Source organism: Myotis nattereri (assembly GCF_964212035.1).
Source record: "Myotis nattereri genome assembly, chromosome: 4".
Classification (NCBI taxonomy): domain Eukaryota; kingdom Metazoa; phylum Chordata; class Mammalia; order Chiroptera; family Vespertilionidae; genus Myotis; species Myotis nattereri.
In genome coordinates this window covers 105,616,717-105,640,561 of record NC_138079.1, presented here as the reverse complement: position 1 = coordinate 105,640,561, position 23,845 = coordinate 105,616,717, and the positions used below count along the sequence as shown (strand labels likewise).

At 47.2% G+C, this 23,845-nt stretch overlaps 2 protein-coding genes across 2 annotated transcripts; one reads left to right on the top strand and one right to left on the bottom strand.

Moving 5' to 3' along the window:
• Positions 1-10,733: 10,733 nt before the first annotated feature.
• LOC308518593 (eukaryotic translation initiation factor 1-like) lies at positions 10,734-11,127 on the bottom strand (the record flags this gene model as incomplete). The annotated part of the gene is made up of 1 exon (XM_081090308.1): positions 10,734-11,127. The coding sequence occupies exon 1, from the start codon at positions 11,073-11,075 to the stop codon at positions 10,734-10,736; it is 342 nt and encodes a 113-aa protein (XP_080946434.1). The 5' UTR covers positions 11,076-11,127.
• Positions 11,128-11,867: 740 nt separating this feature from the next.
• On the top strand, positions 11,868-14,052 carry LOC308517632 (selenide, water dikinase 2-like). Its single transcript, XM_081088850.1, has one exon. The coding sequence runs from the start codon at positions 12,047-12,049 to the stop codon at positions 13,388-13,390; it is 1,344 nt and encodes a 447-aa protein (XP_080944976.1). The 5' UTR covers positions 11,868-12,046; the 3' UTR covers positions 13,391-14,052.
• Positions 14,053-23,845: the final 9,793 nt, after the last annotated feature.

Sequence of the window (23,845 nt, the reverse complement as noted above, 5' to 3'; positions counted from 1 at the left end):
GGCCGGGCACGTCCGCTCCGCCCAAACTAGGCCACGTGCGCTCCAGCCCGGCCTGGGCCTCTCGCTGGCGCCCCGCCTGGAGGGCGGGCCCTGTTGCCTCCCGCCTCTTCCCTTTTCCTGTTTCTCCCCCTCGGCCGTCTTTTCTCCTTCGCCAGCGACGCTTTTCCGGTCTCCTGGCCTCGGGGATAGCTGGCTCCTTGGGACATGCTTTCCGATCTACTCCCACAAAAAAAAAAAAAAAAAAAGGCTACCGCGGCCCCGTGCCGTGTGGTGTGCCTACTACGCGCTGGTGTCATGCTACGCGTGTCACACACCTGAGCTCTTCTTAAAAATTAAATGTACTGAGGTGAACTGTCGCCGCCCAAAGTCTGCTCTCCTTCGGGCTCCGCATACTTGATCGCCGTTACCACTTCCTCCGGCCCCCACTGCCTCCCCTGGTGTCCCTATGAGTTTGTTGATCTCTTTATCTACACAAAGGTGGGTCCATTTTACGGATGGGCTCATCGAAGTTCTGGGAAGGAAACTGATTTGCCTGAATTATATAGTAAGGGTTCTCTCTCACATCATAACCCTCACCCCACAACCCAGTAACCGAAGTGGGAAATGGGTGGCTCGCAGGCCAAATCCAGGGCACAGTGGTCCCTTCTTGGACCCTCAGGGTCTTCTCACATTTAAAAATTAGCTTAAAAAAAAAAAAGTCTTTACAGTTTTTTTATTTCCAACAGGTCAGGATTTGGATATTTCATTTAAAAGTTCAGTATTTCCCATTTCTCTTTAAAAAGATACCTAATGCTTCCATTTTATGGGTGGGGCAACTAAGGATCAAAATTGATGAAAGCAAGGAGAAATGCAGTCAGTAAATGTTTAAAATCCCCGTCTCGCCTCTTTCCAACAGCTGTGTGTGTGGCTCAGTATCTCCCTTTGACAAACGAGGGAATTAAATGTTAGAAAACCTAAGTAAATAGTTCCAAGTCACACAGCTGCTAAGTAGCAGACCCCAAAGCTCGTGTTCTTTCTATTGCACCAAACTGTCACAAACGAGGTTACCCAGGGAAACTGGTAGCAGAGCCAGGACTTCATTTCTTAGGTGGGTGATCCGCCTCAGTCTGTTTTGCCCCTGGCCAGTCATATCAGCTCCTCTCACCCCTTCCTCCCTATTGACACCCTCCTTGGAAAAAGCTAGGAATTGGAGTCCAGCTCCTAACCCACGGGGCGTTTACCTTTTCCAGGGGATAAAGTCCCTTTGGGATGTTCAGCCAAATGGCCTGTTTCTTGACAAACATAAAAAAAGTCTCAGGGCGGCCGGTTTCCCAGTAGGCAAAGCATCAGTGGTGGGCCTTCTATGTCTGTACTAGAGCGGCTGGCCGCAATTCTCCCTTACTTGTGTTGAACTTTAGATAAATGGCTTCATAGTTTATGTATTATGCTGTAACTTGCTTCTAATTATTTTCTTGCAAAACACCTCAAATTTTACTCATGGTAAAAGTATTTAATAGCCGAAACCGGTTTGGCTCAATGGATAGAGCATCGGCCTGCAAACTGGAAGGTCCCAGGTTCGATTCCGGTCAAGGGCATGTACCTGGGTTGCGGGCACATCCCCAGTAGGAGATGTGCAGGGGGCGGCTGATCGATGTTTCTCTCTCATCGATGTTTCTAACTATCTCTCTCCCTTCCTCTCTGTAAAAAATCAATAAAATATATATTTAAAAAAAGTATTTAATAAGTGCCCCATCAGTACAGAATACACACAGCCTATATATAGCTAGCTCATCCTTTGAAACCAGAATGGTCACATGAAAAGTCATACAGATTCTTATTTTCACTTTAAAAATCTCAGGTACACACTGGGAATGGAACTGTTTTCTCCTTCTCGAGGTGTGACAGCCCCGTTTTCTGGTCTATCACACACAGCGCGAAGCCAGTGTACCAACTCAAAGCAGCCGTGCGCTGGAAAGCTGTCCGCTCCCTCCTCCTCCTGCTGAGCTAGGCCAGCAGAAGTCGGTCTTGGCAGGAAGGTTTTGACAGGAAGAGGGCATTACAGACCCTCTATCCCAACAGAAACCCTAACCAACTGAGCTATGCAGAAAAAACGTAAGCAGACCTGCACACTCAACATGCTATAAGAAAAGGAGATTTTACTTCCAGCGTAAGCACACACTCACTGGAGCGCCCACAGAGCATTTCTGCTTTCCCGGTGAAACGGGAATTTTTAGGGATGAAAGAGATTTAGGAAATTTTAGAAATTAAGAGGACCATGGAAAAGCATGGGGATGCAGAGCAGCAGAAGGTATATTTCCATAGAATAGGGAGCTGAAAAGCTGCAACAGGCCCTAACCGGGTTGGCTCAGTGGATAGAGCGTCGGCCTGCGGACTGAAGGGTCCCAGGTTCGATTCCGGTCAAGGGCATGTACCTTGGTTGCGGGCACATCCCCAGTAGGGGGTGTGCAGGAGGCAGCTGATCGATGTTTCTCTCTCATCGATGTTTCTCTCTATCCCTCTTCCTTGCTCTCTGTAAAAAATCAATAAAATATACTTTAAAAAAAAAAAAAAAAGCTGCAACAGGTCCACTTCCATAGAATGAGGGAGCTGGGAACAGCAAAAGGTCTATATTTACAAAATAAAAGGAAGGAGGGGAGGAAAACCTCACATGTTCCACGTGAAGTTCGACTTTTGAGCTCAGAAATTACTGTAGTAACCAGTCTAAGGGAATAGTGACCAATTAGAGGGGATATCAAGGCACAAAGATCTACGGTCTTTATAAGCCCTGGAAAAGGGAACTCGGTGAGATTCTCTCCCCTTCCCCATGGAGTCTGTACTTGTTCCTCAGTAAATCTCCACCTTTGCTATACCACCTTCTGTCCGTGGATTCCTTCTTCGATTCCCACGGACAAAGAACCCGCGAACCAATATGCCCAGGGGAACACCGTGGGTTCCAGTCCAAAAATTCTGTTTCACCAGCACCAACAACTGAAAGGCACACGGCATATAATACTTTGACCTTGAAGTGGGTAATCGTGGAACTTCCAAGGTTATATCCACTAGGTCAGCCTGAGCATTTAACTATAAAAATCGTTTTTTCAAAAATGCTTAAGAGAGAGTCCTAGAAATAGGGGGACTATACCGGACCAGCAGAAGACAGTGATACAGGGCCTGCAAAGGCGAGATTAGGAATTGACTTGGACATGTAGCTTTTAGGTAAAGGATCTCTCGGTCGATTCCTACAGCCGAGACTCGCTGTGACAACAGGAGCTCCAGAAATGTCAAGACAGGCAGCGGGCTTGAGGAACACCCTCGATAAATGCTCCCCAACAGTAAAAACCCCATTGGTGCAACTCATCAACACGTGTACTAGGGAAGGCCCCCCAGGTGGAATGCTGGATGTGGATTTGTCCAGAGGAGCCGACTCAAGGGAGGATGTCCACCGAGGGAGGAGGAGTAAGGTTACTGAACACAAGGGTCTTCTGAAGAAACGGATCCCGGGGGGGGTCACACAATTTTTTTTCTTGGCCCATCAGTACTTGACATTAACAGAGTTGCAGAACAAAGCTGGTCTCCCCAAGATCTATCCTTCCATCCATAGCTGAAGCTCTCCCGGTGCGCTGGGCTGATGTCCGGGACAATCTCATTGCTGGAGGGGGACCTCGTGCCACAGGTTGCTCTGGGAAGCTGGCAGAGAGAACGCTTTGCCCAGTTACGTTGAAAGGAGTTAAAGCAGAATTGGGTAGACGGGTAAGGGGTGGAAGGAGGAGGAATCATGGAACTAGCTGAAACCACAAGATGTTTAGCAGAAAAACAGGGTGTTTTGAAACAAGGATGTTTTTCTTGCAAGTGCAAAATAAAATGTTGCAAAAAGGCCAGGAACCACGCAGAGAGCGGCACACATAGACAAAGAGCCGGCGTTTAGCAGATATTAGGGGAAGGACAGATGCTTCGGGGTCAGCCCATTTGGGTCAGGCGGGGAGCCTGTGTTCGCTTAGGATAATTCCTGCCTTGTTTGAATTCCTCTGGTCCCCGGCTTCATCCTTCGATTCCCCGAGACACAACCTTGGGAAGAATTCCTGCTCACCGGTTCCAGAATCAACGTCACCACTAAACCACTGCTTAAGTGCAGTCCCCGGCCTTCTTTGTCTGCTCTGTAGTCCAGAAACATTTCTTTAAAAGCCAAAAAATCGGTAAACGTGAGCAGCATGCCAAATATGTCACCAGCCACTTCATCTCTGTGGTGCTGCAAAGTTGTCGTGAAGGCCACCATGTTAAACTCAGGAATCCGCTCCAGCAGCTGTTCTTTTTTATTATTATTATGGGATTCTTTTGTTGTTGTTGTTGTTAATATATTTTAATGATTTTTTACAGAGAGAAGGGAGAGGGATAGAGAGTTAGAAACATCTAGAAACATCGATGAGCGAGAAACATCGATCAGCTGCCTCCTGCATGCCCCCCACTGGGGATGTGCCCACAGTATTATGGGATTCTTAAAAATGAATTTTAATTTACTTCAGTGAAAAAAATCAGCACATCCTCTATAGCACTTGCTGCAAAGATAAAACAATGGGTGTTTAACAAAAAGCCTGGGAATCACTATTTTAGGTTCTATCTAAGTTAATAGTAACTGGTTAATTGCACTTTAAGTTATTTGACCTTTGAAATGATTGTGCAATAGTCCTATTTAAAAATGGAACTGTTCTTCTACCCACTGCCTGGTTATAGTAAATGTTGCCCTATAGGCATGTGTGTGCATTAAAGTACGCTGTTGTTAGCTGTGGGGTTGGGCTGAGACAGGGGAATGAGCCCCTACCCCCCAACAATAAGGTGGCAGAATTAAACAGGCATAAAGGAACTGTTTTTCCTTTCACTAACTAAAAAGTACTTGTTAAAATAGTGTACAAACTAGATCAAATAGAACTACTTTAAGGAAATAACCTGAAGGAAGGTTAAGCAAAGTCTGTTACCTATTAGACCTATACAAATCAAACATAACCTTTAATGCAATACTGTATAAACTGCATGCAATTCCTACCTTAATCTACATACATCCTATGGGTGAGAACAACAAGAGTTCCTTACAGCCGCTGTCAAGTAGCCACTGAAGATGGAACAGCTGAAACCGGTTTGGCTCAGTGGATAGAGCGTCGGCCTTTGGACTGAAGGGTCCCGGGTTCGATTCCGGTCAAGGGCATGTGCCTGGGTTGCGGGCACATCCCCAGTAGGGGATGTGCAGGAGGCAGCTGATCGATGTTTCTCTCTCATCGATGTTTCTGGCTCTCTATCTCTCTCCCTTCCTCTCTGTAATAAATCAATAAAATATATATATAAAAAAAATGAAGATGGAACCATCCATTACACGCAGTCTCCCATTAACTGATGGACTTATACTTGATTCACTGATTTGCACCCGAACTTCAAAAGGTGGATGTGACAGCCTAGTTCAGTGGTCGGAAAACTGCAGCTGGCAAGCCACATGCGGCTCTTTGGCCCTTTGAGTGTGGCTCTTCCACAAAATGCCAACTTCTGCGCATGGGCCACGAAGTTTCAATTGCACTGTACATGGCATTTTGTGGAAGAGCCACACTCAAGGGGCCAAAGAGCCACATGTGGCTCGCGAGCCGCAGTTTGCCGACCACTGGCCTAGTTCTTCCAAAGGCAGTCCAGGATCCACTGTAGCAAACTGGGCGGCATCCTCGATTTCTTCTCACTTCAACATCAGTTTCCTCTAATTCTTCAGCACTGGCAAGACTGCTGTTCCCCATTCCAGCCTTGAGAAGCATGACAGGGTCACTCTTACTTCTTCCTGAATTCCTCTCGGGTCCGATAACTGACGCCAGGATCACGCACGCTGTGTCCATAGTAACGGTACGCCTGCTGCTCCATTAGTATAGGCCCCTTTCCAGCCCTACAATGGGCAGCTGCAAATTTGTTGCCTCCCGGGCCCATAGGACATCCATTCCAACTACCCTCAGCCCGGGAATGAAGTCGCCTCTTGTAGGGCACGGCTATCGGGTTAAGCCTCGGACTGACCTGTTAGCAAAGCCACAGACAAGTCCCAGCTTAGAGGGCACAGTCCTCTTAGCATAATTAGACTTGACTTTATGACGCGCCCTAGATCAGTGATGGCGAACCTCAGTCGTTGAGCATTGACCTATGAACCAGGAGGTCAGGGTTTGATCCTGGTCAAGGGCACACGCCTGAGTTGCGGGCTCAATCCCCAGAAGGGGGTGTGCAGGAGGCAGCCGATCAATGATTCTCATCATTGATGGTTCTATCTCTCCCTCTCACTTCCTCTCTGAAATCAATAAAAATACGTATTTTTTTAAAAGTAGGTGTGTAGGTACGTTTATTCTCTTCTGTATCTTCAAACTCCTGGTAGTACTTGTCCATGAAATTTCTCTGTAATAACTAGAACTCTCATCCATGATAATGTCCTCTAAATGGCCAACCACGGTATCCAATTCTGCATCAGAGGCCAAAGAGGAAGACGGCCCTAAGCTCTCTTCCTCGAGCGTGTCCATCACTCTGACTGGTGCTGCCGCATCCACCCCGCTCCGGGCCCATCCACCTCCTACCCTTCCAGCTGCCCGGGCCTAACCTCCATCCTGCTCCGCAGAGCCCCAACCAAGCATCGGGAGGCCTTGCCACCAAGGCCACCGCAGGGCCACTGGCTAGCCATGTGCCTCCAGGGCCTCTGCATGAACCTCTGCAGCCTTTGCACGGGACTGGCGGCAATTACCCTGTAACTTGCTTCTTATTACCAACATTTTTAAAATATATTATCCATATGGATTCTTAGACCTATAATTCATTTCCCCAGACAAATACTATTCTACTGTGTGATTATACCACGTTTATTTATGTATTCTCCTTTTTAAATATATATTTTTAATAATTTAATAATATATATATTTTAATAATTTAATAATATATATATTTTTTTAATATATATATATATTTAATTGATTTCAGAGAGAAAGGGAGAGGGAGAGAGAAACAGGACCATCAATGATGAGAGAGAATCATTGATCAGCTGCCCCCCACAGGCCGCACACAGGGGATCGAGCTCAAAACCTGTGCATGTGCCGTGACCGGGAATCCAACAGTGACCTCCTGGTTCATAGGTCCACACTCAACCACTCAGCCACACCGCCAGGCATGTATTCTCCTTTTCACAGACACTTGGGTTATTTTCAGGGTTTTGCTCTTATAGTTATCCTTTTTTTAAGGACCGTAAATGGGTTTGTTTTTGTTGTTGTTATTTAATTTATTTTAGAGAGAGAGGAAAGAAGATGAAAGAGGGAGAGAGAGAAACATCCATGTGAGAGGGAAACATCTGCCAATTGCCTCCCTTACCCACCCACACCAGGGATTGAAACCATGATCTGTGAATGTCCCCTGAACAGAAATTGAACCCCAGCCCTCTCAGATTAGGGGACAACATTCCAACCAACTGAGCTAGACCTGCTGGGGCTGGATTTGTTTTTATGAAAAACTTTCCAAGCTCAGCCAGCGTGGCTCAGTGGTTGAGCGTTGACCTATGAACCAGGAAGTCACAGTTTGATTCCCAGTCAGGGCACATGCCCAGGTTTCCAGCTCAATCCCCAGTGTGGGGCCTGCGGGAGGCAGCCAACCAGTGATACTCTTATCATTGATGATTCTTTTTCTCTCTCCCCTCCCTTCCTCTCTGAAATCATTAAAAATATATTTTAAAAACTTTCCGAGATGTTCTAAGTTTTATAAATTTAAATTGATAATAGGTTCTGTCATTTATTTTGAGTTTACCATCCGCCAGAAATTATGTTAGGTGCTTTACACACATTTAAAAATTTTATTCTCATAACATTCCTATCTAGTATGTATTATCTTTAGGCAAAATGACTATTTTTATAGGCAATAGAAACTGAGGTTCCTAGAGGTTAGACAATTCGCTCAAGGTCAATTTACCCAAGCCAAGATCACAACTCCATCTAATTCTCATGTTCAAGTTCCTTCCAGTTCACTCCAGGCCTTAATACTGTGTTTGCACTAATAAAAACCAAGTGAAATGATGTACTATAAGATTTATAAGTACTTCCTATATAGTTTATATTTTCAATGATTGCAAAGTACACATAGCACAAAATGTGCCATCTTAACCATTTGTAACTGTACAGTTCAGCAATATTAAGTACATTCCCAGGATTGTGCAATCCACCTCCAGGGCTCTTACATTCTTGTGCATATATCCTGGGGCACATGTGCCAGATCTCCCCTATGGGGAGAGTTCCTCCTACAGGTGGGATGCATGGGTTTGCATATGTTCAGCTTTATCAGTTGAGACGAAACTCTTTTCCAAAATGGTTGCACCAGTTTATACTCTCATCAGCAATTACTTTTTTAAAAGTACGTAATACATTAAAATGTTTACAGATGTTCGTTATAAAGTTCCAAATGTTAAAGGAACAAAAAGGCAATACACTGCCCTAGCTAGTTTGGCTCAGTGAATAGAGCGTCGGCCTGAGGACTGGAGGGTCCCGGGTTCGATTCCGGTAAGGGCACATGCCCGGGTTTCGGGCTTGATCCCCAGTAAGGGGCGTGCAGGAGGCAGCCAATCAATGATTCTCTCTCATCATTGATGTTTCTATCTCTCTTCCTCTCCCTTCCTCTCTGAAGTCAATACAAATAAAAGATTAATAAAAGATGAAAGAAAAGGTAATACACGGAAAAATCTCATATCCCCTAAGCATTTCATTCCTTTCCCAGAGGCAATCAATGTTAACAGTTTCTAGTTGCATATAGTTCCCTCTCTTACAACAAATAATAGTATTCTACACATACAGTTCTGAAGCTTGCTCACTTCTCTGAACAAACATCACAGGCACATAACCTGGTGGTCTCTGGAGCAGATTGGATGCATATACTGCTCCGCTCTACACTGCCTGTAACCTTCAACAGGTCATTTAATCATTCTGTGCCTTATATTCCTTATATATATAAGGTGTGGAAAGAATCCTAACTCAAAAGGTTTCATGAGAATTAAATAAGTTAATATCAATTAAATAAGTTAATAACATAGAACTGTGCCTATTAGAACTGTAACTATTAGCAATATACTTACATCAAGGTTTTCTCAACCTTTTTTACAGTTGCTTGGTAGCTTATATAACTACTAGAGGCCCGATGCATGAAATTCGTGTAAGAGTAGGCCTTCCTTCCCCAGCTGCCGTCACCGGCTTCCCTCTGGCACCCGGGACCAGGCAGCCCTGGCTTGGTCCGTAAGGATGTCTGGTCTAATTAGCATATTATGCTTTAATTATTATAGATATCACAATTTATTTTAATCATAATGAATAAACATTTAAGTTGTTTCCAGTATGTTGATATTATAAACAGCACAGCAATAACTAACGTATTATTTTCCACTCAGGCTGGTGACGACATCTGTAGGATAAAGTTCTAGAAGTGAAACTGCTGGATCAAAGTTATGTGCAGTTATAACTTTGATACTGGTAACGACCCTTCATGGATACATCATAGATTCTCGCATCTATTAACTTAAAGGTACAGGAGCTTAGGAAGAGAAAACTAGGTAAGCTGCTGTGTTGTCTGGGGGAGTCAACAGATGCCGGGAGAGCGAAAGTGACACACAGAGTTGGTGGTGGAAACAGCACCAGAACCCATGCAGGTGTCTGGAGTCCTCAAATTCGTTAAAGTCCTTTTATTTTTATTTAAAAAAAAATTTTTTTTTGCCCTGACCAGTTTGGCTCAGTGGATAGAGGCCTGCGGACTCAAGGGTCCCAGGTTCGATTCCGGTCAAGAGCATGTACCTTGGTTGCGGGCACATACCCAGTGGGAGATGTGCAGGAGGCAGCTGATCGATGTTTCTCGCTCATCGATGTTTCTAACTCTATCCCTCTCCCTTCCTCTCTGTAAGAAATCAATAAAATATATTTAAAAAAATTTTTTTTCAGGTGTTTCTGAAAACAAATTTTATTTAAATAAGGGTTTAAATACATAACATAACATTAAAATTGAAGGAGGGGAAAAAGAACACCCCCAAAATCATTTGTTTTTTTACTTCACATGGCATTGGGCAGCTGTTGCTAGGGAGTTGCCAGCTCTATAGCTAGCTACATGACTGACACTTCAGTTTGAAATTTGTTCCCTTGTCAAAAGTTTAACTCTGATAAGAAGGTTGGCCTCAAATTATGGTGTTTGGACAACCATTAGCTAGGATCTGTCTGGTCAAAAAGACCTTGGTGGCAAGCCAGAAGTCCTTACACCTCCCTGGAGGGAAGGTGGCAGGCTGCTTGCTCTAAGCTCCATCGTTTGGTCAGGTGTAGGTCTGTGGTTGCGGAAGGCTCCCTCTAGTGGTGCACATGCCGCCGCTGCCTTACCCCTCTCCTCTCAGCTTCACCGAAGGCTGCTCCGGCGGCGGTGACATTCTCTGAGGGCAGGGAACTCTGTGAGGAGCTGTGGCCAGGCATGGGCTTGGCTGAAACATCACGGTATTGCTCCGTTTCAGGCTGGACACTGCCAGGCGCCTACTGCTTGACCTCTGTTTAAATGGGGAACTTCAAGACTAGACAGCACGGCTCTTCTCAGTTTATTGCATGAAGGAGTGACACTAGTCTTAAGTTAAAAGCAGACCCCAAATGGTTACATTATACAAGCTGTGAGGTTTTTAAACGTGTGACAAGGGACAGCAGGGAATTTCTACTCATTGCAAAGAAATCCTCACTTAAGCTTCTGTGAGCCAAAAGCACTTAACACCCATGAGCCTTCCGCTGGTCGTCCTTAGCCAGTCCAGTCTCCACGAGGAACTGGCGTATGTTCTTGCGCTGGTCACCCTGCAGCTGAATTACTTCTCCATATTCTGGATGCTCAATTACAGTACCATTGCAGGCAAATTTCTTCTCAAAGGCCTTCCCTAGTTTCTTTTTATCGTAATCATCAGCGATCCCTTGGGTAGTAGAAAGGGTCTTCCTGCCGTTTCTCTGTTGAATTCTTATATGGATATAATCCTCAGTGCCAGCGGGAAGCAGGTCATCACCCTCACTTGCATCAGCAAAGGGGTCGAACGAGTGGAGGTTCTGGATAGCGGACATACGATACGATTCCTTTTCCTCGGTGGAAACGGCCTGCGAAGGCTGGGGCGGGAGAAGGTGGGCAGGGGGGACGGAGCGTCGGGAAGGGGAAGCGAGGGGGACTCAAGGAGGTGGTTGCTGAGTCCTCGGCGGCGGCTCAGTCACTGGGCCGTTAAAGTCCTTTTAAACCTTGCATTATTTTCATGCAGGAGTTAGCTTATCGAATTTCTTATTCTATATATATATTGTTTTTCATTTGATTTTTTTTTTACAGAGGAAGGGACAGGGATAGAGAGTTAGAAACATCGATAAGGGAGAACCATCAATTCAGCCGCCTCCTGCACACCCCCTACTGGGGATGTGCCCGCAACCAAGGTACACGCCCTTGACCAGAATCGAACTTGGGACTCCTCAGTCTTCAGGCCCACGCTCTATTCACTGAGCCAAACCGGTTAGGGCTCTTATCTTTCTTTCCGATTCTTTCCACGGGTTATTTTTCCTTCCCCGGATCGATCGTGTGCGCTGTCAGGTGGCCCTTGGACACGAGGTTTGCCGAGCTGGCGACCTTCCCGTCTATAACGCGCTGTGCTCGGTAACCGGCCTCTGGGGGGCAGGGTTCCGCCGGCCGCGGGCAAGAGTTCATTTAAATGACACGCGGGCAGCGACCCAGAGCCCCGCTCAGAAAGCAGCGCCCCCAAGTGCGCCAGTTGGAGGTCGGTTGGTAAGACGTCCGCCTCTCAGACCAAAGGAGGCCCGCCTCTGGGTGCGCGGTGCTTATTGGGTGGAAGGGCTGTCAATCAGCGGGGCCCTCAGTACGGAGGCCGCGGCCCCGCCCCCAGGAAGGCAGCAGCGCGCGGCGTGCCTGCAGCTCCCGGCGCGAGTCGTGCCGGTTGCAGGCGCCGCGCTCACCTCTGACCGTTGGTCCGCGTTCACTGGAGAAGGAACCAGAGGGGACTCTGCTCTCCTCCCTCCCGCCCGGCCAGGCAGGCGCGATGGCAGACCCCGCGGCGACGGGTGCCGGCGGGGAGGCGGCGGCGGCGGCAGGTTCGGCGGGTCTGGCGGGCTTGTCCCTGGGTCACGGCTTCTCGAGCTACCGGCCGTTCGAGCCGCAGGCGCTGGGGCTGAGCCCGAGCTGGCGGCTGACGGGCTTCTCCGGCCTCAAGGGCTGAGGCTGCAAGGTCCCCCAGGAGACGCTGCTCAAACTCCTGGCGGGACTGACGCGGCCGGACGAGCGGCCCCCGCCGGGCCGGGGCCTGGCCGCAGGCCATGACGAGGTGGCCCGGGAGGCCGGCCTGCAGGTCCTGGCGGAGCCCAGCCCCAGCTGGCCGGCGCTGGGCATCGGGATGGACTCCTGCGTCATCCCCCTGAGGCACGGGGGCCTGTCGCTGGTGCAGACCACGGACTTCTTCTACCCGCTGGTGGACGACCCCTACATGATGGGGCGCATCGCCTGCGCCAACGTGCTGAGCGACCTCTACGCCATGGGCGTCACCGAGTGCGACAACATGCTCATGCTGCTCAGCGTGAGCCAGGGCATGACCGAGGAGGAGCGGGAGAAGGTCACCCCGCTCCTGGTCCGAGGCTTTCGGGATGCTGCCGAGGAAGGCGGGACGGCGGTGACTGGCGGACAGACGGTGGTAAACCCGTGGGTCATCGTGGGTGGGGTGGCCACGGTGGTGTGTCAGCCCAGTGAGTTCATCATGCCCGACAGTGCCGTGGTCGGGGACGTGCTGGTGTTAACCAAACCCTTAGGGACCCAGGTGGCTGTCAATGCCCACCAGTGGCTGGATAACCCGGAAAGGTGGAATAAGATCAAGATGGTGGTCTCCAGAGAAGAGGTGGAGCTGGCCTATCAGGAAGCCATGTTCAATATGGCCACCCTGAACAGAACTGCCGCTGGGTTGATGCACACGTTTAATGCCCATGCAGCCACCGATATCACAGGCTTTGGCATTCTGGGGCACGCTCAGAATCTTGCCAGACAACAAAGAAACGAGGTGTCCTTTGTCATCCACAACCTGCCCATCATTGCCAAGATGGCCGCCATCAGCAAGGCCAGTGGGCGCTTTGGGCTCCTTCAAGGAACCTCGGCAGAAACTTCGGGGGGGTTGCTGATCTGTTTGCCAAGGGAACAGGCTGCTCGCTTTTGCTCTGAGATTAAATCTTCCAAGTACGGAGAGGGTCACCAAGCCTGGATCGTTGGCATCGTGGAAAAGGGCAGCCGGACGGCCCGCATCATTGACAAGCCTCGAGTCATTGAGGTCCTGCCTCGTGGGGCCGCTGCTACCGCTCTGGCTCCAGACCATCCCAATGCCTCCTCTGAACCTGGCTCCTGAGAGGGAAGAGCAGAAGTTCTCTGGACCTTACCACCTGTGCACACCATCGTGGATGGCTCTGAAGAGTTGGCTTTAGGAACGGATTTCCAAAGAAGGCTGCCCACATAGTAGTCCCACAGTTGCCCTTTCTAGGTGATTTGAGTCAGCCCATCAGAAGCTGCACATCCAAGGCCAGAAGTATCATTTTGGACTTCGGGGAGGGTGGTTTTATTTGGCTTGGAAGAGGAACACAAGAACCTGTATCCTCTTTTCAAGAGCAGAGTGAGGAAATTTCCATCTGAGAGAATTGGGGGGAAATACATATACATGTGCAACTAAATTTGGACCAAAACGGTTGATATAAATTGTTAAGAAAGATGTTATAACGCAATGACAGGTTCTTTACTAGACTTTTCTGAAATACTGTCCCTTTCCTGCTCTGGACAAGAATTGAGCAGCTTGTCCAATGCCTGGGAAAGGAAGACCTGCAGCCATCTGACCTGGTCTCTGTTAATGATGCCTCTTCCTCTAAACCCTTTTAAGGACTGGGAGAGGCAGAGAAGCCCCAGAGCCCAGGCTCAGTGGTCATTAAGATGTTAAAGTTTGTGCTGAAAATTCCTGATGATTTAATCAGTGAAGTGATTTCTAGTGAATTAAATAAAAAGCATTTTGTTGAAAATTCACCCGGCTAATGTTTGGATCCTTGAAGTTATGAATCTTTTACAGTGTTATCAGATGAATCAATTCATACATTTAGAGTCTGATCATTTAACCCCCAGATTTAGGTTTGCACCCTCCCCCTGAGTTGACAGCAAAGGACAAAACAGACATAAACCTCAAGGACTAGAAGGTGGGAGAGGAAATAGTAAAAGTGCCAACAGTCCTTGGAAAATGAAAAGTAGGTGGAAGAGCGGTAACTGCCTTGGCAGGATAGAGGAAGCCAAAGTGTGAATGCCTCCGGGTTGGGGAATACTAAGGGACATGGGATCAAAAACTGATTCTGGCCCTGGCTGGTTTGGCTCCGTGGTAGAGTGTTGGCCTGTAGACTAAAGGGTTCTGGGTTTGGTTCATGTCAAGGGTACATTTCCGGGTTGCGGGCTCAGTTCCCAATAGGGGGCCTGCAGTTGACAGCCAATCAATGACTCTCATCATTGATGTTTCTCTCTCTCCCTGTCTGGAATCAATAAAAATGTCCTATATAATAAAAGGTAATATGCAAATCGACAGAACCTTGGAAAAACCGGCCTCTGATGCACACTGACCACCAGGGGACAGAACCTCAACCAGAGGGAAGTGCTGCTCAGCTAGAAGGCTGTGGTGGGAGCCTCTCCATGGGACATCGCCCTAGGGCTCCTGGACTGGGAAAGGGCGCAGGCCTGGATGAGGGACCGCGCCCCCCCCCCCCTACTCCCCACATGCACGAATGCTGTGCAATGGGTCTAGTATTTAAAATAAAACATTAAAATAAAACAGGTTGAAAGTTTATTCAGGATAATTAGATTTTTTAAATTCTCAAACTTCTCCCTGGTTCACACAGCCAGAAGACTGCTCCTCAGCTTGGCAGATAAAGGGAAGTTTATTTCCTGGAAAATGTGAATTAAAAAACACTGCAAAATCAGGGACACCAGGCACAGCAGAGGACAGGGGACTTGACCAAAGACAGAAGAATAAAAACTGAAAATGAGGGCCCAACCTCTTCCTCGGCTATTAAAAACACTGTGCAGGAAGCTTATACCGCTGCTCATGGAGAAATGAATGTGCCCAGAAAAAATAGAAACATTTGAGGAGCCCCCAGTTAAAATCCCTGTATGGGGAAGTCTCCCAGTTGAAAATTCACTCAGGCACATTCTTTTTAATGCCTAAGTCTTAAATAGGAGCAGTCATTGGAGGCAAGCCTCCAACTTGAAAGAAGTCAAAGCTAACAAATTCAGGAAAGGGACAATACAGGGCGTGGAAGAAAAAAATGCAGGCAAAGATAAAAGAAGATAAAGTGTCCCTGAGAACAAAGCATGCAGAATATAAAAATATAGCAGATTTTAACATTCAGTGGAAGACTTAGAAGATAAAGTTGAATAAGTTTACCAGAAAGTAGAACACATACAAAAAAGATACACAATAGAAAAGTATGTGAAAATCAGAGGTGAGTCAGGAGGTTCAACATCTAAGAGAAATTCCAGGAAGAGGTAATAAAGCATATGGAAGAAAGAAATTTATCAAAGAGTAATACAAGAAGGTTTTTTTTAAAAAAAGTTGTGTCACATACCTCTTAATTCCCACCGTAGAGAGTGAAAAATGACATTAATTTTAATAATAATAGTCGCAAGTATTTATATAATGCACACTCTTTGCCAGGCACTGTTCTAAGTGTTTTATGTGTGTTAGCTAATTTAAAATCCCAACCCCATTTTGTCAATAAGGAAACTGAGGTGCCGGGAGATTAAGAAATTTGCCCAAGCCTGGCCAGCGTAGCTCAGTGGTTGAGTGTTGAGCTATGAACCAGGAAGTCCCTGGTCAGGCATATGCCCAGGTTATGGGCTTGTTCCCCAGTGTGGGGTGTGCAGGAGGCAGCCAACCAATGATTCTCATCATTGGTACCTTTCTCAGGGTACACAATCAGTCTTCTAGGCAGCGTGACTCCGGAGCCCATGCTTGTATTCACCAGCTCTCCTAAAATCTTCTGGGGAGAGGGAAGATCATGTACAAAGGTTTGGGGATAAGACTGGTATCAGCCCTAGCCAGTTTTGCTCAGTGGATAGAGCATCGACCTGCAGACTGAAGGGTCCCAGGTTTGATTCCTGTCAGGGCATATGCTGGGGCTGTGGGCTCGATCCCCAATAAGGGGCATGCAGGAGGCAGCCAATCAAGGATTCTCTTTCATCATTGATGTTTCTATCTCTCCCTCTCCTTTCCTCTCTGAAATCAATAAAAATATATTTAAAGACCAAACAAAAAAAAATCAAAACACATATTGTCCTGGTCCTCCCAGCATACAAATGAAGGGGCCTTGAAGGCCATCATTACATAAATAGAAAATTGAGGCTCAAAGAAGAGAAATAATCTTCCCAAGGGGATCGGTTAATGGGGTCCCAATAACCCGAGTCCTAGTTTCCCATCACACACTCTTGTCTCTGGGATCTCAGACTGGCTCAGGTTCTCCCACCCCCATAGCACCCACCCAGCTTATGGGCCTCTACTACTTTGTTCTCCAGCTGCTTCTGCCTCTTCCACTCCGGGGCTTCCCAAAGAGCCTTACTGGGAGCAGTTGCACAGCTTGGCTCTAATAAGGAAGGTGGCCAAACTCTTATGAGTAGCAGAAGGGCATGTGTGTGCATGCTCATGTGTGCCTGTCCCAGCCCGTCCATCCTGTCATTAATCATTTGTCAGCTTTGCTGGGGAAACACCTTAGGTTTTTTATTTGTTTGTTTGTTTTTAATATATATTTTTATTGATTTCAGAGAGGAAGGAACAGAGAGAGAGCGATAGAAACATCAATGATGAGAGAGAGAGAATCATTGATTGGCTGCCTCCTGCATGTTCCACATCGGGATCAAGCCTGCAACCTGGACATATGGCCTGAGGAGACCAGGAATCAAACTGTGACCTCCTAGTTCATAGGTTGATGCTCAATCACTGAGCCATACCGGCTGGGCCAGAAACACATTAGTTTGACCCAATACCAGAGGGGCGTGAGCATAGGTTCCTAAAGGGTTAATCACAAATGTGGACCAAAACACAAGACCAAGCACACTGTGACCCTGGCAAAAGCAGGGAGGTGGGTTTGCCTGAAAACTGACTGGATGTGGGGGTGAGGGTGGAAAGAGCATGGGATGAGGAGTCCAGATGATAGGGCCAATCATGTGCAGGTCTGTTCCCTCTCCCCCATGACAGCCTCCCTTATCCCCCAGCTCCGTGCTGTGCTGGAGCTGGCTTTGGCTGGTCTTCAGATGAAGCTGTGGAGCAAAGAACTTGGATGTCCCTGCAGCGTTCTTCACAAGAGCCTGACAGCTCAGCCAGGGATCTCCTGGGCAGAGGGCTGAGGCAGTCCCAGAGAGAAAGCCTCTCCCTCCTTGTCAGTCTCCAAGGACCATCTGACCCATGAACAACGGTTCTCAACCTGTGGGTCGCGACCCCTTTGGCGGTCGAACGACCCTTTCACAGGGGTCGCCTAAGACCATCCTGCATATCAGATATTTACATTACGATTCATAACAGTAGCAACATTACAGTTATGAAGTAGCAACGAAAATAACTTTATGGTTGGGTCACAACATGAGGAACTGTATTAAAGGGCCAGAAGATTGAGAACCACTGGTCTAGAACTCCTAGTCCCTGGCTATTCAAAAACCTGAGATGCAGAGACTCCTGAAAAAGTTGCTCTCCAAGTGTGTTTTAGTTTCCAGGAGAAGAGTGTTTGGGTTCTTATTTGGAGAAGTTTAGCAAACACCAAGGAAGGTGCTAGGGAAGGTAGCTGGCTCCTGAAACTTCCAGTTCACAGATCCATAAGGCAACTCAATGCTCTGAACTTCAGGCCTGTGTGTCCGCGTGCCTGCGGGACATCATCTGGATGTCCTAGAGCATCTGAGACTCCATGTTTCCCAAACTGAATTTATCTTCCCTCCCACCCAGCTTCCAGCTTTCTGTGTCCTCTTTCCAACAAATGGCAAAACTATCCATCCATTTACTCAAGCTAGAAACCCAAGAAGTTACCCGGGACTCCCCCTTTTCTCTCATCTCCCATCTCCCATATCCATGCTGCCTAACCCACTGGCAAATGCTGTGCTCTAGATTCACCCAGTAGCTCAGCAGCATCCAAATCAGACGTCCACTCAACGTGGAGCACTTTCCACTCTTGCCTCCGTAACAGCACACTCTGCCAGTTTCCCTTCTACCTCACCTGCCTCTTCTCCTCTGTTGAACTGCTAAATGTTGGAATCATGATCTTGACCACCTTGATTCTTGTATTAGTTATGCTTCTCCAATTCCATGACTTTATGTACTCTCTACATCATTTGGTGTGAGATACCAAATCTGAATCTCTCTTGAGCTCTCCTCTGAAGCTTAGGCTAATAAATCCACCTGCCAACTTTACATGCATCTACAACTTGCTTTGTCAGAAATCAAACTCCTAAAGCCACGTGTTAAATCCTTCACCTCATCTTCAATGTCACCATCTCAAAGACAACTTACAGAAAAACCAACTGAAAATGGCTTGACAGATAAGGGATTTTTTCTTTTTCTTTTTTTAATATATTTTATTGATTTTTTACAGAGATGAAGGGAGAGAGAGAGTTAGAAACATCGATGAGAGAGAAACATCGATCAGCCGCCTCCTGCATATCTCCTACTGGGGATGTGCCCGCAACCGAGGTACATGCCCTTGACCAGAATCGAACCTGGGACCTTTCAGTCCACAGGCCGACGCTCTATCCACTGAGCCAAACCGGTTTCGGCAGATAAGGGATTTTTTAACTTATATATCCAGAATCCTAAATTAGAGCTTTTCTGGAATTTGTAAAAGTAATTTTCCCAGCAATATCAAGGATCCAGGTTCCGCTTGGCCAGTGTGGCCCAGGGGATTGGACATCTTCCCATGCACTAAGAAGTGACTGGTTCGATTCCTGGTCAGGGGATGTGCAGAAGGCAGTGGACACATTTATTTCATTGATATTTCTATCTCTCTCTCCTCATTTCCTCTCTCTCTAAAATCCATTTAAAAAGATATTTTAAAAACCCTGGCTGGTGTTACTCATTGGTTGGAGCGTCAGCCTGTGCACTCACGGGTCTTGGGTTTGATTCCTTGTCAAGAGCACATACCTGGATGGGTTGCAGGTTCGATTCTCACCCAGGTCTGGGCGCGTGGGGGAGGCAACCAATTGATATGTGTCTCTCACATTGATGTTTCTCTTTCTCTCTCTCAACCCACCCTCTCTCCCTCACTTCCACTCTCTTTAGGGATCAATGGTAAAAATACCCTATGGTGAGGATTAACAACAACAAAAAACAACCCCAAAACATATATATTTTTTATAAAATAAATGGATTCAGGTCCCTTCCATCTTGTTATCTACCAGTCTCAGCTGGTGGGCTAGCTCTCCTCATAATCCAATCCTCACATACCAACTTCAAAGGTAGAAACTTACTATGTCTTTTTAAAAAAAGAACTAAAAAAGAATTAAGAACCTTCCCTAGGAGTCTCTAATAGACTTCCTTTATCTCTCTCCTTCTTGTCAAGAACTCGGCCACATGTTCACCCATAAACCAATCAATAGTAAGGCAATGGGGCTGTTCAATCAGACGGACATGAGCAGAGCAAGGAGGATTGGCCAAGTACAAAAGGTCACCAGTGGGAAGCCCTAGGTGCCTAGCAGGGACCAATCAATTATAGGGCAAGACTTTGCCCCCAGGGTGACCTTTCCTCCCCTAGCATATCGCTGTTCATGAGGTTTGGACCCTCTGACTTTTCCTCCCTAGAGATAACATCTTCACCTCAGTTGTATTTCCCCTTTTTTATTTTTTTAAATATACTTTTATTGATTTCAGAGAGGAAGGGAGAGGGGGGAGAGATAGAAATATCAATGATGAGAAATAATCAATGATTGGCTGCCTCCCAGGACCCTTCAGCCTGCAGGCCGTCGCTCTATCCACTGATTCAAACTGGCTAGGGCCTCAGTTGTATTTCTTTAGGCCCAGATAAGCAACAATACCAACCTCAGGGCCAGCTGCATTGAATATGACCCCTTGCCCTGGTGCTGATCAATCAATCAGTGGAGACCACAACCCTGAAAGGACACACCTGAAAACATGATGAATATTCTATTGAAATCTTCCCCTGGGACCTCCCCTAAAATCTCCACACTTAAAACCCTTAGGACGGAAGATCCAGTGTGCTCTCCCTCCCAGGGTCACGCCCTTGCCTTTCCCCACCCCGTCCCACCCCACCCTACCCCATCCCTCCCCACTTCAGGCACATTACCATTAGCTTCCTAGCTCGAAACCTCCAAGGGCTCTTCCTTTACCTCTGTAACTTGTTTCCTAAGCCCATTTCTTTTAGGAATTACCTTTTCTACACTATGATTTACCAAATAAATATTCTCTTACAGTTTGATTCTTGGCTCTGAATTTCTTCCTAGCCCGAACCCAAGTACTGAGATTGCTGAACCCAGATTTGATCGGACCTCATTGGTCAGACACCTGGTGCGGTTCCTGCCGCCTACAACAGACCCACATAATCAAGTAGCGGACATGGGCCCCAGAAGAAAATCACTGTTCTGCAAAGACGAAGGTGTGAAAAGTGTTATGGGTTCACTCAGCGAGATAGACCACCGACTCAGAATTTAAATTTAAGCGCCTTTATGAAGCTGGCCAGCTGACCACAGTTACAGCACCCTGCCGAAGCAGAGGCTGAACTGCAGCGCCGACTACAGGGGTTACATTTTATTATTAAATTCTGTGCAGGCCCAGAGAAAAATGTGTCTTTCAAATTCTGGGCCCCCAATATGGAGGAAACTCTCTTTATTATACTTTTTCCAATCCTTTGTCTCCCAAATTTGGAATGAGACTTCCGGGCCTTCTGAGAAAGAAGGCCTGTGTGCTGGGAAGGGGCCATGAGACCATATCTCAAGGCCTGGCCTGATGTCAGTACCTTCCTATCTATGTGTTTTAGGAACATACAGCACAGCATGACCCGTCTGGCCAAAGCGCCAGATATGCAGCCCAATACAAAAGGGGCAGTTGAGTAGATAAACAGTCCTTACCATATCTTCCCTGGGCCATGCAATCTAAAGTTGCCCCCACTCTTCATAATGTTTAAATACATTTAAAATTTGTTTTCGTAGTACTGTACTTACCATTTGACCCAATATACTAGTGTAGGCCAAACAGGCCCTGAGCCAAACTGCCTGGAGTTGAAACCTGGCTACCACTTTACAGACCGCTTTGTTAAATGACTCAATATCTCTGTTCCTTATCTGTAAAATGAGGAGGACGATGATATTGCCGACCTCATAGGTTGTTGTGAGGATTAAATGAGTTGCTCTAAGAATTAAATATGTAGAATGCTTAAAACAGCTGCCTTGGTTCCAGTTCATTCCTAAAGCCCAGCTGTATTCTGGAGATTTATTTTTTATTATTATTAGAGAGAGGAAGAGAAGAGAGAGAGAGAGAGAGAGAGAGAGAGAGAGAGACAGAGAAAACATTGATGTGAGAGCAAACATCAGTGGGCTGAACAACATAAACTGATGAACAAAAATAGATCCAGAGACAAAGAAACAAGGAACAGACCATCTAACCTCAGAGGGAAAGCAGGGGAGGGTGGGAGGAGGGTAAGAGATCAACTAAAGGACTTGTATGCATTCATATTAGCATAACCAATGGACACGGACCCTGGGTCAGTGGGGGTTTGTCCTGGGGGGTGGGAGTGGCCAGGGAGGGGTCAATCAGGGACAAAGGAGACTTATGTAATACTTTAAACAATTTAAAAAAAAATCAATGGGCTGCCTCCTGCAAGCCCCTCAATGGAGTCTGCAACATGCGCATGTGCCCTGACCAGAAATCAAATGGGCAATCTTTCAGGGCACAGGAGGAGCCACACCAGCCAGGGCTCTGGAGATATCCTTGTATCCTTATAATAAATTCCCCCCCTTTTTCAAAAAAATATATTTTATTGATTTTTTACAGAGAGGAAGGGAGAGGGGTAGAGAGCTAGAAACATCGATGAGAGAGAAACATCGATCAGCTGCCTCCTGCACACCCCCTACTGGGAATGTCCCCGCAACCAAGGTACGTGCCCTTGACCAGAATCGAACCTGGGACCTTTACAGTCCGCAGGCCAATGCTCTATCCACTGAGCTAAACCAGTTAGGCCCCCTTTTTTCTTAAACCATCCATTTCTGGGGTTCTTAACCAAGCGCCCTTCCCTTCTCCCTGCCCCATCATTTCCCTTTCCCGCCATCGGATGCCCGTACGGGAAGTGACGGGCCTGCAATCTCCCAGCCCTCTGTGCTCTGCCTCTTCCACTGGTGGAATCTGGCACCTACAGATGTTTCCCCCTCTTACAGTTTTTATTTGCTTCAAGATGGGGTTGTGAATGTTGGAAATTGCCTTAGTTAGCTACAAATATGAAAGAGAGGTGGGATTGACTGGTGTTAATGCAAAAATCTGAGTAAGAAAGCAGTAACACAAGACCTAATAGGTAAAGGCTTAGGTAACTGTTTCCTTAGCAACAAAATGGTCATCATGCTAACGGCACCGACCTAGGATTGTTACTTGGATTACAGTACTGAGTATGGAACTTCCATGAGCCATAGTAAGACTCAAGTTGATTTTAAAGGTGAGGCATACAACTGCTTAAGTATTGCCAAAGTTTGTAAATTTGGTTTGCCTGGTTATCAGAGGGACACCTTATCAGATGGGATTGACCGTTCCTTAGCCTGAGCCTCACAGTAGGGCCTTAGCAATAGTTTTAGTGACCCATTCCTGAGTTAGGCACCTAAGGTCTCTTGATATTCCTATTGACATCTTATGGCAAGCATCATGTTTGTGTAATTGGCCCAGGTTTTGCATTACCTCTATAAGAAAGGTATTACTATTATTACTAATGGCACAGTGCATGAATTCATGCACCTTGAAAGGAACTGTAGGCTGTGGTGGGCACGAGGGCAGGTTTCAGCCCATCCTCCATGCCCCTGCCCGGCCCCTTCCACCGCAGCCTCCAGTCCCCTGTCTGCCAGCAGCTCCACTTCCACCGCTGCTCCCAAGTGCTGACGGCGCTGTCCCGCTAGCACCCGCTGATGGCAAGGATCGATTGGGGCCAGCGCCAACAGCAGGTGCGAGTGGCAACTGCTGCCCCAGTGACCCCTCAGGAGCAGAGGGAGGTGGAGAAGCCTCAGGGGCGATCAGGGCTGGAAGCCGCCATTTGCACCTGCTGATGGTGCCAAGTGGTCAGGGCCGGCGCTGGCAGCAGGTGCGAGCACCAGGTGGGACCACGGCACACGGGAGCAAAGAATTTTCTGTAACCACTAGAGGCTCGCCCTGATGACAGTGACTGGCACCCTGCCTTGGTCTGGCACCTCCACTCACCTGCTCCACCATCGCCCTGGGCCGACACCTGCCATGTTCCGCGCTCTGCTGCCTGCTGCCAACACCCGCCATGTTTCACGCGTGGTCCCTAGTGGTCAGTGCACGTCATAATGACCAGTTGTTTGGTTGTTCTGCTGTTCAGTCTATTTGCATATTAGGGTTTTTAAAAATATATATATTTTATTGATTTTTCACAGAGAGGAGGGAAGAGGGATAGAGAGTTAGAAACACCGATGAGAGAGAAACATCGATCAGCTGCCTCCTGCACACCGCCTACTGGGGATGTGCCTGCAACCAAGGTACGTGCCCTTGACCAGAATCGAACCTGGGACCCTTGAGTCTGCAGGCTGACGCTCTATCCACTGAGCCAAACCGGTTAGGGTGCATATTAGGGTTTTA